The following is a 16,750-nucleotide window of genomic DNA, read 5'->3' on the forward strand; positions in this document are numbered from 1 at the left end:
GGGCCTGGCTTAACAGACCACAGTATAGTGTAAACATAACTTTTATATGCACTGGGAAACCCCCCAAAATATGATGTGACTCGAAACCATCTGGAACCAAACCAAGGCATGCCAGTATACATTTAAAGTATATTAAAAGCACATGACTCCCCCCCAAGAATCCCGGGACATGTAGTTTACCCCAACAGAGTCACAATTCCCAGCACCCTTAACAAACTACAGTTCCCATGATTCTTTGGGGGAAGTCGTGTGTGCTTTAAGTCTATGGTGTGTACTTGAATTAGAGTCCAACAACATCTGAAGGGCCACAGGTTCCCCACCACTGAGCTAGACCCTTCTGACTTCTAGGAGGAAAGCGAAAACCATTATGCCTCCCTCAGCCCTATGTGGCAGCCAGATCTCTTAGTGTGTTACAATATAAATTCTTTACCCATTTTTTTTTGCGGGGTTAAGCCCTTACCTGGAGGCAAGCCCCACTGAACACAGCAGGACTTATTTATGAGTAAACATGCTCATAATTCACCATTCCCAATCTATGGGATCATTTTTGGTGTACAGTGGTACCTCAGGTTAAGTATTTAATTCGTTCCAGAGGTCTGTTCTTAACCTGAAACTGTTCTCAACCTGAAGCACCACTTTAGCTAATGGAGCCTCCTGCTGCTGTGCCGCCACTGCACGATTTCTGTTCTTATCCTGAAGCAAAACTCTTAACCTGAAGCACTATTTCTGGGTTAGCGGAGTTTGTAACCTGAGGCGTATGTAACCTGAGGTACCACTGTATTGGGATCAGCTCTACCCAGAGCATTTAAAGTCAGCAGTGTCTCTTATCTCTGTAATGAGCCTGGTCATTATGAGCTGCTGATGAGTTCTCTGCTTTAGTGGTTGCAACAAGCATGAACCAACTATGATTCTGCAATATTCATTTTGAGGACTGTGATGGTCTATCTTGCATCCTGCATTTTGCTTTGTTAAAAATCCCAACAAAATTCTAAAGAAATGGGCTTTTTTTGTACATAGGTAGCCTCCTTATGCCAAGCCAAGGCCTTTAGTCCATCTAAGCTTAGTTTGGCCTGCAGCAGAATTCTACCACAGCTGCGCTGGCTGGAGCTGAAGGCCAAAACATCTGGAGGGCAGCAGGTTGGGGAAGGCTGGTCCACGTCAATTGCCAGTGGCTCTCCAGCATATCAGGCAAGGGTCTTTCCCCCATGAGACGCTGGGGATTGAACCCAGGACCTTAACTCAGGACCAGAACTCAGTGGCAGAACATCTCCTTTGCATGCAAAAGGTCTCAGATGCAGTCCCTAGTATCTCCAGCTAGGGCTTGGAACATGGTCAGAAGGACCAAGAAATTGGGATAAGGCAACTTTCACTGTTCCTAAGATCCATATGCTCTACCACTGAGCTACAGCTTTTCCTCTACTTACCTGAAGGAGTGTCTCCACCCCCATCATTCAGCCCAGACACTGAGATCCAGCGCCGAGGGCCTTCTGGCGGTTCCCTCACTGCGAAAAGTGAAGCGACAGGGAACCAGGCAGAGGGCCTTCTCGATAGTGCCGCCCACCCTGTGGAACACCCTCCCTTCAGATGTGAAGGAAATAAGCAGCTATCCTATCTTTAAAAGACATCTGAAGGCAGCCCTGTTTAGGGAAGTTTTTAATATTTAATGCTGTATTGTTTTTAACACTTGATTTAGGAGCCGCCCAGAGTGACTGGGGAAACTCAGCCAGATGGGCGGGGTATAAATATATTATTATTATTATTTTGAGAATGTATATTCCTAAACTGGGGATCAGAAATGCTGGATTGTTCTGGGGAAGGTGGCAGGAAGGCCCAGAGCAAGGAAGGCAGGAAAGCCACCTGACTCTTTAAAAGAAAACTTGGTGGGATCATGACCATGAAGTGGATTGATTGGGCAAGTGCTTGGGAGCCCACACCCTGGGAAGGGTCCACTTCTGACACCTGCCCTGGGTTCCTCTTGAAAAAACAAAGTCTGGCACTTCAGGAAATTAAAAGGGCAGATCTCAGACCCAGATGCCCAGTGGTGATGGCAGCCCTACCTGAGGTAGGACGCCCAGAAATGTAGGACAGGTCCTGCCAGAAGGCACTTTACTGAGGGCTCCTCAGACACGGTAGACTCCAGAGTGTCTGGCTTCTTCACATTAGCTCTGCAATAGCTCAGTTGGTAGAGCATGAGACTCTTAATCTCAGGGTTGTTGGTTTGAGTTTCACCTTGGGCAAAACATCCCTGCATTGCAGAGGGTTGGACTAGATGACCTGTGTGGTCCCTTCCAACTCTATGATTCTATGGCTCTTGGAAGAAGCAAATCTACACTGGTTGGAATGAAAATCCATGAACTGTAAGCTAGAGAATTATGCTGGAATGGAGAGAACTATAAATCTTGCTTGCGTCATGTCAGAAGGCCTAATGGGCTAGCTAAGGTATGGGTGGTGGAGATTTCATAACCCAGATTTTTGCAGGGGGGAGAGTAAGGAGAATATATAGGGATGCGGGTGGCGCTGGGGTCTAAACCACTGAGCCTCTTGGGCTTGCCGATCAGAAGGTCGGCGGTTCGAAGCCCCGCGACAGGGTGAGCTCCCGTTGCTCTGTCCCTGCTCCTGCCAACCTAGCAGTTCGAAAGCACACCAAAAAGTGCAAGTAGATAAATAGGTACCACTCCGGTGGGAAGGTAAACAGCGTTTCCGTGCACTGCTCTGGTTTCGGTGTTCCGTTGCGCCAGAAGCGGCTTAGTCATGCTGGCCACATGACCCGGAAAAACTGTCTGCGGACAAACGCCGGCTCCCTCGGCCTGTAAAGCGAGATGAGCGCCGCACCCCAGAGTCATCTGTGACTGGACTTAACTGTCAGGGGGCCTTTAACTTTACCTTTAAGGAGAATATGTAGGTGGAAGTAAGCATTTCTGGTAGAAGAGTTTTCAAACTATTTCCAGGAAATCTGGAGCTCCTTAGAAACTTACTGTGAGATCTTTATTGAGACCAATAATGGTGGACCAGCTGCCTGAAGGATATACTGTGGGCATATTCTAGGGTACCAGGAATAGTGTTATTCAGGGTCATTGTGGGAGTATTCTTGGGCACCCTCTCAGTCCTTGTAATAGGTAAGCCCAGCAGACCTGGGTGACACCCTACACAAACAGAACACTGCCCCAGAATCTTCTGCAGTGTTCTGGGATTTGAGGGCAGTCATGAAGAGGTTCATCATCAGAGTACAAAAGCTAGGAGAGGGTCATTAGAAGGCCTCTCAGGGTTGTCATGTAGAACGGAAGTTTAAAATTCGGCAGGTTCCTGCTGAAATCTTTTCTATTTCATTGGCACTATCCAGTCACCTGATTTGGTTCTTAAATTTGTTTTAGATGTTTTGTTCTGTTATTTTTAAAAGCTTCCAACTGTCTTTAAATGCATTTGACATGTTTTTCTTTTGTTTTTAACTGTAATTTTTTAAATCACAGAAATATTTGTTGCCCTGAGTCATCCTTTGGGAGAATGGACGGGATATGGATTTATTTTTATGTTTAAAAAATCTACTGGGTCAGAGCAAGGTTAGAGAACCACTTTTGTCCTGTGGGCTGGATTAAAAAGGTGTCCAACCCTCCATGGGCTCACTTTTGATAGGCAGGCAAGTAGAACCAATCCTCATCCCCCAAAGCAGCAGGGCTTGCTTCTTGCACCAAAAGCAAGCCCCAAGGCACTTGTGCCCTGCAGGTGGCTCCTTGGCAGCTGCAGCTTTGCCTATCCTGCACCTGATGCTGGAGGTTCCTCACTCCTGAGTTAGAAGGTGAAGGGTCTTGTAGCCAAGACCCCTTGGACTCTTTGGGAGGTTTTAGTGAGTTAGGGTGGTGCTTAGAGCCAGCCGCCATGTTCTCTTGGTGAAAATAAAGATATTGTGGTTAAAGAGGAAGAATATGGGATCCAGTAGCTATTGGGGCCTCTGAGAACCCATTGGTTTGACTAGGAAAAGCTCAAATTTAATGTGCGTATAGCTTTTGGGCGGGGTGTGTGTGTGATTTGTGTGAATATCTGGTTTCTCTGGCTGATTGTTATCAATTCCTCCTCCAGGTCCTTGCGCTGCATTTGGCCAGTGGCTCCCCCTGTCACCTAGGATGAGTAACTGCAGCAGCCGCGCCCTGACCCTGCTGTCTAGTGTTTTTGGAGCGTGTGGACTGCTCCTGGTGGGCATCGCCGTCAGCACTGACTACTGGCTGTTCATGGAGGAAGGGATTGTGTTTCCGCAGAACCAGACCACCGAGATAGTCATGGCACTGCACGCTGGGCTCTGGAGGGTCTGTTTCTTTGCCGGTAAGAGCCTTGAAAAGTCAAGTTTCCCCTCTCAAAATTGCCTCGTGTCACACCTGGAGACTCCAGTTACAGATGATGACGTCACTAGGCCAGATCTAAACTGCTTCGTTAGGCTTGCATGGCTTCCTCTGCTTCCATAATTTGTGTTTTCATCTAATTGAGGAAAGAGATAATGAGAGGGGAGTGAGTTGTAAAGCCATGCATTGGGGCTTTAAAAACAACAACACATATCTGGGTTTTGCTCTGTTTGCCTGCAAGTCTACATGTACTTGCAGCTGAACTCTTGCAAAGCTTAGGTTGCTGGACACAATCTGACTGCTGGTTGTTAACAGAAAAGCAAAACTCTTCCGAGGAGCTGTGGTGTGACACAGCAGCTCAGCTTTCAAAAAGGTGATTTGAACAGCCATCATTCAGGAACCTCGTTCCTGAAACAAATGTTTGAGATCAAACTGCCCACTGAATCTTAATCTACCACTCAAGACACAGTGGCATCAATACTGGCAGCATGTACCTCAAAATGTGGAAGAATTCTGTAGGTTCAGAACTGCCTTCAGAGTGAGGGTTTAGCCTACTTCCTTGGCCTTCTTTTTCTATATTCCCCTCATCCTACCTGTTCACCTCTGAAACTTCCTTCTGTGGTCACTTTCCCCATGCAAGAGCATACATGTATCTGCTGCCTGTAGGCCCTGTGTGAACTTCTCTAGCCCTCATTTCCCCATCCCTCAAATCCCTAATGCAAATGTCCTGCCTCTTTTTCACACAGTGCTTCTTCGTAAAGCACGTGGTTAAACTATGGAACTCACTCCCACAAATGAAATAAATAATAATAATACGACCTTGCTGCTGCTGCTTGCTCTATCTGCCATTGGGCAGAGTGAGGCAGCTGACTAAAGCTTCAGATGCCTTGGAGGTCGCCACAATGGCAAGTTGTGTGTGCCAGCCGCACGTTCCCTAAGCTAGTCAGCTGCCCTCTTGTGTGGTAGAAGATAACTTTCCCAACTTGAAGCAAGAGTCAACAGCTCAGGAGGTTTCTATGGATGGAATATTGGGGAGGGGAGCAGATCTTGACCACCTCAGGCAGCAAAATGTCCTGGGGCGGCCTTGCTTCCTAGCCCCTGCTTTGCTACCCACTCAAATAAAACCTGCAGTGTGGCATCACTGGCATGCATCAAGTCAGCAGAGCAACATGCTCTGCCCACTGAAATATGCGGCCTGAGTTGAGTTGTGTGCTGTCAGTGGCTCGTTGCCACAGTGGCTATGTTCACTATGCTTCTCAATACCAGTTGCTGGTGGAATCACAAGTGGGCTCTTGTTCTCAGGTCCTGTTTGTGGGTTTTCCTCAGGCATCTGGAACAGCATGTTGGACTAGATGGGCCCTGTGCTCTGGTGCTCACTTGGTGCAAGGCTGCCTGTGGCCCATTGGAAGAAGCTGAATGGGTGAGAGGTGCAGGCAACCAGACCCTCCTCAAACCAGACTGGCAACAAGGAAACACCACTGCTGCTGGGGCTTCAGCTCCAGGGGATAGGAATGGCCATAGGGGATTGCCACTGCCTCCTGCTCCTCACAACATCTACCATCCAAGGCACCTGCCTCACTCTGCCTAATAGTAGGGCTGGCCCTGCTGGTCCTCTCACTTGGCCAGACCTACCTCAGTGACATATAGTCCTTTCCACCCCTTGGACCTGTATAAGGTTCCCACCTGATCTAACCTTTGGCCCCTTCCCAGAAGCTTTTGACACCATGAATGTGATGTGTTTTTTCTTCTTCTGCAGGTCAGAAAAAGGGCAGTTGTGTTGCTTCCGAGTACTTCCTAGAGCCCAGGCCTGACCCTGACCCTGAAGGCCCCCTCGTAACGGAGAACACAGAAAACATACTTAGTAAGTCGATACGCTTCTGTTTGTTGGGCATGGCGAAAAATAAAGCTAAGAGGGGCTCTCTGAAGGTCGAACTCAGTCACATCTACACATTTAAAGCATATTTATACCATTGCAACACTCATGGCTTCCCCCAAAGAACCCCAAGAACTGTAGTTTCTACTACAGAGCTATAATTTGCAGCACCCTTAGCAAACTATAGTTCCCAGGATTCCTTCAGGGAAGCCATGTGCTTTAAATGTATGGTGTGGCTATGAACCTAGACATGATGCTAACCCCACTTGTAGCAATAGGATGAATGGCTTACTTCAACTAAATAACAGGCATGAAGGCCCTGCTCCAGACCAGGGTCCCAGCTGGCGGGGAAATGGTTAAATCCCCAGGGCCGGCCCACCCATGAACCAAGGTGGGGTAACCACCTTGGGGAGAAGGGAGAGTGAATGCCTACCCCTCGTCTTTGGCCTTTATTTGTTTCTTCCCATCCCACCCACCACATCTGCGACCCCCCGTTGCACATTTCACAGATTTACAGCGGTTCTCAACCTGTGGGTCCTCATATGTTGTTGGACTACAACTCCCATCATCCCTGGCCACTGGTCATGCTGGCTAGGCATGATGGGAGTTGTAGTCCAACAACATCTGGGGACCCACAGGTTGAGAAACACTGGATTAAAATGAGAAATGTTTGTTTGGCCACCTCCACCCACACCCAACCCCCCCCCTCCACAATGGCGCAGGGTTGTAGGCACCCTTCACCTGACTTTATCTTGTATATGTAAAGTATTGCACTTGGGCAAAAAAAAATGAGAGGCACAAATACAAGATGGGTGACACCTGGCTTGAGAGCAGTACATGTGAAAAGGATCTAGGAGTCTTGGTTGACCACAAACTTGACATGAGGCAACAGTGTGACGCGGCAGCTAAAAAAGCTAATGCAATTCTGGGCTGCATCAATAGGAGTATAGCATCTAGATCAAGGGAAGTAATAGTGCCACTGTATTCTGCTCTGGTCAGACCTCACCTGGAGTACTGTGTCCAGTTCTGGGCACCACAGTTCAAGAAGGACACTGACAAACTGGAACGTGTCCAGAGGAGGGCAACCAAAATGGTCAGAGGCCTGGAAACGATGCCTTATGAGGAACGGCTAAGGGAGCTGGGCATGTTTAGCCTGGAGAAGAGGAGGTTGAGGGATGATATGATAGCCATGCTCAAATATATAAAATGATGTCACATAGAGGAGGGAGAAAGATTGTTTTCTGCTGCTCCAGAGAAGCAGACACGGAGCAATGGATCCAAACTACAAGAAAGAAGATTCCACCTAAACATTAGGAAGAACTTCCTGACAGTAAGAGCTGTTCAACAGTGGAATTTGCTGCCAAGGAGTGTGGTGGAGTCTCCTTCTTTGGAGGTCTTTAAGCAGAGGCTTGACAACCATATGTCAGGAGTGCTCTGATGGTGTTTCCTGCTTGGCAGGCGGTTGGACTCGATGACCCTTGTGGTCTCTTCCAACTCTATGATTCTATGATTCTACAGGGGTTGCCAGCATGGTGCCTGAGGGTGCTCACAGAGGCCTCCTCTGGTGGCCACAGATTCCCCTCCCCTTGCTGAGATTAGATGGGCAAGAAGCATTCGGTTATAGCCAACAGGATAGGTTGTGGCATGTTCTTCGTTGCTCTGTGTGTGTTGCCCACAAGAGCTTCTCAGACTTGCGCATGGGCCCATGGACTCCAAAAGGTTGGTGCTCCCTGCTGTTCAGCTTGCCCTTGGCTGGCTTAAAAGCCAAGAGGGTGGTTGTCCTTTTGAACAAAACAAGCACATGTAATGGCCCGGCCCAATGTGTCAGCAGCAGTTCAAAATACCCCTCGGCAGCCACAGTTTGCGCTCATGTTCAGGCATTTGCCTACATGCACTGCAGAGAGGCTATGCGCCCACCCACCTGCTCAGAGATTTAACTTCTAGCGACATGGAGCAGGATTTGAGCCCTTGAAGAATGACAGGGCCAGCCACTCATGCCAGCGAAAGGTTAACAAGCCGTTCAACTCCAACTCTCCAAAGCGTATGGATTTATATCCCACTGCTCTCTGAGGAAGGATTAGGGCTCCTTGAGGAGCTCAATCCCTGGGAATTCCAATACAAACTGAACTGATCCACACTTGCCAGACTAAGGTGAGGATCAGACTGTTGCTATCCGCTGGATTTCACCCTCATCCAAATCTTACGGTGGTACAGCTCTTGCCTAAAAAATGTATCTCAATGCATTTTAAAGTACGTGGTTTTGACAAGAGAATACATCTACGACTGCCTATTTTGACAGAAAATGCATTTAGAAATGTGTATTTGGGGGGCAAAGTCCATTCAGGAATGCTATTTTGACTCAATGAAGCTGGTAGAAATGCTTCTTGTTCTTGCAGGGGAGCCCACTCGCAGGGCACGAGCGCAACAGCAGTTTTCCCTGCCTGCAATTCGTGGCAACTGGTATTCAGAGGCAAACTGCCCCAGACAGTGGAGGCAGAATGTAGCCATAATGGTTAGGAGCCCTTGTTAGTAGTCAATTTTTGTCTAATCCTCTTTTAAAGCCAGCCACACTGATGGCCATCACTGCATCTTCTGCAAGTGAATCTATTATTATTATTATTATTATTATTATTATTATTATTATTATTACCTGAACTCCAGTCTAAGGTGCAGGCTGGATGTATCTGTAGCTATTGGGGCGCCCCCTGGTGGCCCTGTTCCGTTACAATGACTAGTTTTTGAAATGCTGTGGAAGGACACGTAACACAAGCTCTTCTCACACCCCAGTTCTGCTCTTTCTTGACTTGCAGGTAAGACTTGCCAGTTTCAGCAGAACTGCCTTCCAAAGGGAGCATTAGCTGCCCACTCCTATGGGAGCCTGCAGAAGGCCTACCATGGCTCTTCCCCACAAAAACTGGCTGGCACTGCCGCAGCTTTCTCCCCTCAAGCATCCAACATGTTGTGGACGCTTAACTTGGTTTTAAGAGTGAGGACCGAAGGACACCTTTGCAGCAGAAATCCACTTATCTATTATTTAAAAACAACAATTAATTAATTAGATTAATTACCATAAGATCCCAGGCCTAGTTACAACAAGGAAATATCCCTGTGGTTCCCAAACTACCTGCCCTCACAGACCACTTGGAAATTGCAGTCTTGGCAGCCCACCTCATGGTTTTTCTACCTGCTGTGGCAATTCTGATGTGCTAGAAGCTATATGATTCTTCAATTGTATTTTTATTGCGTCTTTTATTTCTTACATTTGCATTGTATTATAATCTGAAGTCTGTGATTTGAATTCTGCACGAACCTGAATAAAGCTGGTGGTCCATGGACCACAGTTTGGGAGATACCCACTTATTCAACAAGTAGAGCAGTTTGGACGTTGGTTACCTGCAGCTTGGACAACCAAGCCAGAGACAGCCAAAATTGCTCAAGTTTGGTGTAGTTCACCATTCATGCAACAAAACACATATACAGTGGTACCTCGGGTTAAGAACTTAATTCGTTTCTGGAGGTCTGTTCTTAACCTGAAGCACCACTTTAGCTAATGGGGCCTCCTGCTGCCGCTGTGCCGCCATTGCACAATTTCTGTTCTCATCCTGAAGCAAAGTTCTTAACCTGAGATACTAATTCTGGGTTAGCGGAGTCTGTAACCTGAAACGTATGTAACCTGAAGCGTATGTAACCTGAGGTACCACTGTATTTGCTAACTGTTTGGGACTGTCTGTGTGGCACCTGGCATTTCAGGTGGGCTTTACACGATGCTTCTCCTCCTAGGTCAAACCTTGCCAGACTAGTGCCCATCACATGTTTTGGACTACAACTCCCATAAGCCCTAGCCACCACAGCTTGGGGGCTGATGGGAGTTGTAGTCCAAAACATCTGAAGAGCACAGTGTTGATGAAGACTGTCTTAAGTCTTTGAGGCATAAATGGCATGGGGGGGGGGGCTAGAGGGAGCAGCACTCTCCCTGGTCAAGTAACCCTCCATCCCACTGCCACTGCAGGACCCTTATGGCTACTTAAAGGAAAGGCACTTTCCACAGACAGAATAGCGCTTTTTCTTTATTTCCAGCAGAGAGCGCGCGAGAGAGAGCAGTTCCCTGTCCAATGGTGACAGAACTGGGGTAGGGAAGATTTTTAGCTCCCTCTAAATCAATAGGAGCTAAGCTGACCAGGTGAATAAACCAGGCAGGGCTCCTGAGCGTTTAACAGTTGTGTAAAAGAGGAAATTTCCACAGGTGGATCTTGGCACGCCAGTTCCACCTGATGAAATACCCTTTTCTGTACAACTGTCACATTCACAGTACTAGGGATGGAGGAACCTGCCAACTTGGTTTCTCTCCATGTCTTCTTTCTCCAGTCTTCAGTTCTGTTCTCCAAATTACTGCATCAGTTTGCAATGTATGCTTTCAAAGTCTCCATGAAAATTTGTCTGCATTTTAGTGCAAATTTCTCCCTATAGACACATTCCTGTATGCAATTTTGCATTATTTAAAGTAGTTTTCCCCAATATAATGCATGTTATATGCTAATATATACATTTTAATGCACATTTCCCCCAAATACACACATTTCTGTACACATTATTTGGCTGGAGAACCGCACCACAAAATTCGGGAGATGTGTGAATTTTGAAGGATTCTCGGTTCATATATTTCTCTGGAAAGTGCAAATTGGGGAGGTTCACATTGAAATCCTAAGCAAACCTTCTATTTTGGCCACCCTGTACTGGGAACTTCAGAGAAAAGATGGCTATGATGGGAGCATTAGCAGAAAATATGCCATTGTTTCTCTTTTAGAAATTTCTCACGTGTGGCACAGAGCGCTCTCTCTCTCTCTTGCACACACACACACACACACACACACACACACCAAATTTGCCCCTTGTGTACCTGCCCCCATTTTCATTTTGGGGGTGGGTGGGTGGGTGTCACTACTGCTTTAAGCTGAGGAGAGGAGTGGAAGCTACCACCACAGCTCTGCCCTGAAAATATTTAGTTGGCCTTGACAACTGTGCTGTGTGTCTTGGCTATGAAGAGCCAACATAGGCAATAAAGCTAGCAAACTGACTGCTAAGGCTAACAAGCAGGGCCTTTGCAGTGGGAGCTGGAGAGGCCAGGTTACCTGAAAAGAAAACCCTACTTCTAACAATAGCTTGGCTTCAAGGTTGCCAACATTTCAGCCAGTCCCAGTGCTCTGAACAAGTGAACTGACGTGCAGCAGGCATTAGCAGAGGAGCTACCATTGATCTCCATGCTATGAAAAGCCTCACCTGCTGTTCTCTTGCAAAATCAATCTACTTTCAAAAGGCACAAGAGCACAGCTTGCTTTTCTGGTCAGTTGACAACAATTCTATTCTGATTATGACATAATTTCTCAAGTTTCCCTCCCGGAGTACCAAATTTATTTCATGCAGTTACTAAACACTTAATCTTGAAAACAGAACTGAGATAATTGTGTGTGTGTGTTTGATTCAGAGAGACAGAGAGAGAGAGAGAGAGAGAGAGAGAGAGAGAGAGAATATCATTGCCCCCTGCTGGACAAAAGAAGGAATAGTTAGGTTCTTATAATCTCAACTGGAAAAATATTTTGAATTTCCAGAGCAGCAGCAAGAAGATTTCTGCAGCTCGTCATTAATGGTGATGTCACACAAGCAATATTCCATTTCCAGGCTGCAGCCAAATTCACCATCGCCATACCTCAGTCTTCCCTTCTATGCTTTAACACCTGGCAATCTAAACTGCATGGGATGACATAATCATTGTGCGCTAAGTTTTATTGCCGTTGCCAAGTGAAAGATAATGAGGTGGAACGGGGACAGCATCAGGCTTTATATTTATTTGAACAATTTATTTCCTAAGGTGGCATGCAAGAAACATTAAGCTATGTTTTAAAGAAACCACGGCAAACAGCAGCAACTTAAACAAAGCGTTCAGGATCCTTCCCAGTTTGTGGTAAAATGGTGGCAACAGAGAGTTCCACTGGAGGAGGTCCATGGAGGCTGGCCCATAAGGGTGAACAGGCACTGCCCCACCAACCTCAGTTTGCCCTCAGCCAGGCCCTATCCTACCTACCTGCCTTTTTACAGACAACCAGTCCAGCGGGCAGCTCTGTCTGTCATTCGCTCTGGCGCCACCTACTGTTGGACTCCCTGCCTCCCACCCTACCAGTAGCAATGGGTTCCAGTCACCACTGGAAGCTCTGAGATGGTCTTTGCCGGAGTCCCTCTCTTTTCTTCCTACTGGGCAGTTGATGACTGATGACCCAGTGAATAGGCAGCTGGAGCAAACTCTGGAGTGATCTTCACCTTACCCCTTCTCTCTCTCCTGGAATCATATAGCATGTTTCCTAGATCAGGAATAGGCAATATGGTGCCCTCCAAATGCTGTGGGCTCTTAATTTTGATCAGCTCTGGCCAGCATAGCTCATAACCGGGGATTATGGGAATTTTAGTCCAAAACATCTGGAGAACATAACATTGGCTACCCTAGCCCTTAGGAGGGCTATTTTTTAGTTGCATCTGCCTTAATGCTAACTGGGTGAACACAGATTAAAGGTGGGAAGGAGACTGCAGAATGCATCTTACTACTTCAGCTGCATGGGGATCACACTTTTTAATGCTCTCCTGCTTTTTATTATTATTTAAAAACCTCTCTGTGAGTAGAAAAAAAGCAGAGTGGATAAGTCTGGAATTTTTCTAGCATATGTATATGTCAGGGAGGGACTGGGCAGATGAAGAGGAATGGTGGAGTCAGCCTGCCCAGGAGCCTTCCAGAGAGGAGGAAGGGGCCGATAGTATAGATCTAGAAGAGTGGTTCGACACAGGTCACAACCCAGAAGAAGGAATAAGCTGGGAAATAATGGAAGATGAGGAGCAAGAACCAGGTAGCACAGAACACGCAGAGCCTGAGCAGTGGCTGGATGACACGCTGTCGCTGGAGAGTACCCCAGAACCTGTTCTATCACCCCAAACCAGGTGTTCATTGAGAATGGCAGAGAAGAGGGCTCAGAGGTGGGTGGCACTTGACAGCTGCCATAGGAGGGAGGAGGAGTCTGATGAATAGGGAAGTACAGAGAAGAGGAAGTGGAGCTTCACTCGAGGCAACGCCCGATAATGAACGGTGTGGATGGAATTTTGTCCTGGTAATTCTAATAATAAAAAGGAACTGAAAAGTTCGCTTTTTCTCTGTCTCTCTGCTTCATTGGGCAAGCAGCCAGTAGCCAGTAGCAGCACCCCGACAGTATATAGTTTTCTACTTGCAGGGAGTATTTACACAGATAACTATCTCCTCCCCACAGTCCACTCTACCACCTTTGGCATTCAACACCCTGCCACGATCCATTCTTTTGGAGGTGTAGAGGGGACCTAGAAAAAGGTGGAAGAATCATCGAATTGTAGACTTGGAAGGGGCCATGACAGTCATCTAGTCCAACCTCCCAGGAAATGCAGGAATCTTTTACCCAACATGGGGCTCAAACCCACAATCCTGGTATTAAGAGTTTCCAGCTCTACAACTGAGCTGTGAGGAAGGGTGTTGGATTTTCAATTCTCCCTTAGCAGAAGAAATCTTCCAACATGCACAAACCAACACAGCAGGGAGCAGGCTAGGCCAGAACCTCCCTAATTATAGTTGTGGTTGTTTCTTTAACTTACAGGGAGGGCTTTACAAATGAAGAAACTGAGGGAGTATTCAAAAATGTGATGCATTCAGCTGAGGTCTGAAATGCTACTGCACATTTACCACCTCAGAATTCAACCTCCTCAGATCTGCGGCATGTGCAGACTAGGCCTTAGTTCCAGCCAAGAGAGGTGTCTTATTGTTTGGTAGTGAACCTTGTAGCTCCAGAAATGGCTACTAGTAAGCTGCTGTTACACAGAGTGGAGGGCAGTCAACTCTGCACATATTCAGTGGCACTCTTAATTTTTTAAATAACTTGACATTGTCCAAAAAGGCTGGAGCCCTTAGCTGGAGTTCTGAGCCATCAAGGTTAGATGCTTTGGTGTTCAGGGTTGCCAAATACAAATGGGGTTCATGCCCTTTTAACAGAAGCAGGAATCACCTTATCAGGAATCACAGTTGACATGCAGTTTAAAGAGACTTTTAGAAAGGCAACTTTGGGGTAATTGAATCTTATGTTCTGGAAAATTCAATTTTTGTGTGTGAAAAAGTATACTTCATGTCGTATACCAAAGTCAAATTTGTGGGTTTGGGAAGAGGGCCTGACAAATAGGATAGACTATGGTCGACCTAAGATCATACTCAAAAATGAAAAGAACACTTTGGATCGGTTCCAGAATGTATTGGTGCAAGCATTTATCCAATGGACTGTGTTGTTTTTGTAATGTGGACCATCTGCATGCAAATAAGAATTCACCTGTATGTGGAAATGTTCCATGTGCTTGGGAAACAACTGATATACAAGGGATTTAGTTTTATCACCCATGCACATTTGTACATCAAATAGGTGTGTGTGTGTCTAAAGATAAGGACTCTTGAATATAAGGGCAAAGAGATGTTTTGATATGTGGTGGACATGCATCTAGTGTAGCACTTGTAAGCTTTGTTGTTGTTGTTGTTGTTGTTTAGTTGTTTAGTCGTGTCTGACTCTTCGTGACCCCATGGACCAGAGCACGCCAGGCACTCCTGTCTTCCACTGCCTCCCGCAGTTTGGTCAAACTCATGCTGGTGGCTTCGAGAACACTATCCAACCATCTCGTCCTCTGTTGTCCCCTTCTCCTTGTGCCCTCCATGTATTCACTGGACCATTATTATGGTGCATGTATTACGGTTTACATACTTTTGTATGTTTCAATTCAGGCATCTTCAACCTTTGCAGATCCAGGACCCACTTTACTGAATGTCATAGCAGATGTTTACCTCTGCCCCTGCCTCATTTCTTTTAATTCTGGGAAGCCACATCTATGGTCCTATAGGAAGAGATGGCAGGTGGCATAGCAGTATGAATTTTTTTGCTCTACCTACTGATCTGAAATTAAATGTCCCTTTAAAGTCAATTTTGGATGTGCACACACCATACATTTAAAGCACAATGCCCCCCCCCCAATAATAATCCTAGGAATGGTAGTTTACCCCTCACAGAACTCCAATTTCCGGCACCCTTAACAAACCACAGTTGCCATGCTTCAGTTGTAAGGTATGTCTGTAGCCTTTGTACATGTTCAGGGGTACTTTGCACTGTTGCCTCAGGCAGCAAAATGTCTTGAGCCAGCTCTGCCTCAAACATTTCAGTCCCACATGTTATCATCTGCTCCCCTCCTTTTACTCCCCGCTTCCATTTAATCAAAGCTCAATCCTGAAATTACTTTGGAAATTTTACTACATTTGCTTGCCACATTCAGATGTGAGTTATTTTATGTGTGGAGTATTCATCTGTGATGTCTGTAAGATCAAATTCTAGAAAAAGGGCTATGTTAGTTTAAATAAATAGAGTTTGCAGAGAACCAGGCATGATTTTGCATCCAACTCACTGAAACTTGATGTGTGTACTGTGGGGTCATTTCTAAAAGAAAGAGTGCCAGTTTAAGCCCATCTAGAAGCCCCAGCCTTTTTATTCCTAAAGGAATGCATGCTGCCTGTGGTTACTCAGGAAGTAGGGGGAATATATCTGTGTGTGCTCAGGGGGCTCTCCCAGGAATACAACTGCTTCACATGTCAGAAATCTGAGCATTCAAACCTGGTTCTAGGACTGCGCTTTGGTGAAGAGGATCGACTCAAATTTAACTTAGAAAATCTGACTCTTCTCTTTCTCTCTTTCTCTTGGCAGAGACCATCCGCACAGCCACCCCTTTCCCTATGGTCAGCCTCTTTCTCGTCTTCACAGCATTTGTCATTAGCAACATCGGACATATCCGCCCCCAGAGGACCATCCTGGCTTTCGTTTCAGGAATCTTCTTCATCCTCTCTGGTGAGGTGTGGGGGAACATTCATCAGAGGGCAATTTATTCCTGGAATCTGTGTGCTAACCATGACATTTGGGATAGCTAAATAAACCCTGCGTGGTAGTCTTCAGAGTGGAGCAGGGATAGGTCATGGCAACAGGGGGACTATAACCCTTGTAGTGGGCCGGTGACTTCTGTTAAGAACTGACAAGCCACAGAGTAGCCTTTCACAAGCTTGTTCCATGGGGGTTCTCAACACTGGTGATGGCCCAAGTGCAGAGGAGGTCCATAGTGCTAGGCCGATAGGAAGGAAAAGCACAGGCAAGCATCAGCACCTTGGAGAAGGGTCAAGGTGTGGATTTCAGGACCATGGTCAGCGATCATGCAGCTGAGCCAGACTGTATACATTACTGAGTCAATGCCCTGAAGCACCTAATAAATAGTTCTTCATAGCCTGGCTTAGCTATTTATTGACTAGCGGCTACACCATATGAATGCTTCATTTGGCCAGTGAGGCCAAAGTTTTTATCCTGCAGCCATTGGCTTCTTCTTCTAGGCTTTCAAGCTGTGGGGATCTCTTCACAGTGATCTTCCAATCCTCTGAAATCTGTGGTCCAACCTTTGGTGTCTGGTGGCAGAG

General features: G+C 46.5%; 2 protein-coding genes across 2 annotated transcripts in view; one reads left to right on the plus strand and one right to left on the minus strand.

Annotated features, from left to right (window-relative positions):
* Positions 1-7,376, minus strand: part of LOC128399909 (immunoglobulin superfamily member 1-like) — a 270,931-nt gene extending 263,555 nt beyond the window's left edge. Inside the window, exon 1 of the mRNA XM_053361769.1 lies at positions 7,211-7,376. The gene's annotated coding sequence lies outside the window, so the exon portion shown is untranslated. The remainder of the gene's footprint in view (positions 1-7,210) is intronic.
* The window catches only part of CACNG7 (calcium voltage-gated channel auxiliary subunit gamma 7), a 38,481-nt gene that overhangs the window by 11,646 nt on the left and 10,085 nt on the right, over positions 1-16,750 (plus strand). The window contains exons 3-5 of the mRNA XM_053361787.1: positions 4,075-4,314; positions 6,088-6,192; positions 15,996-16,136. Of these exons, the coding sequence (XP_053217762.1) occupies positions 4,119-4,314; positions 6,088-6,192; positions 15,996-16,136 (442 nt within the window). The 5' untranslated portion in view covers positions 4,075-4,118. The remainder of the gene's footprint in view (positions 1-4,074; positions 4,315-6,087; positions 6,193-15,995; positions 16,137-16,750) is intronic.

Source organism: Podarcis raffonei, chromosome 13 (genome assembly GCF_027172205.1).
Source record: "Podarcis raffonei isolate rPodRaf1 chromosome 13, rPodRaf1.pri, whole genome shotgun sequence".
Lineage (NCBI taxonomy): Eukaryota > Metazoa > Chordata > Lepidosauria > Squamata > Lacertidae > Podarcis > Podarcis raffonei.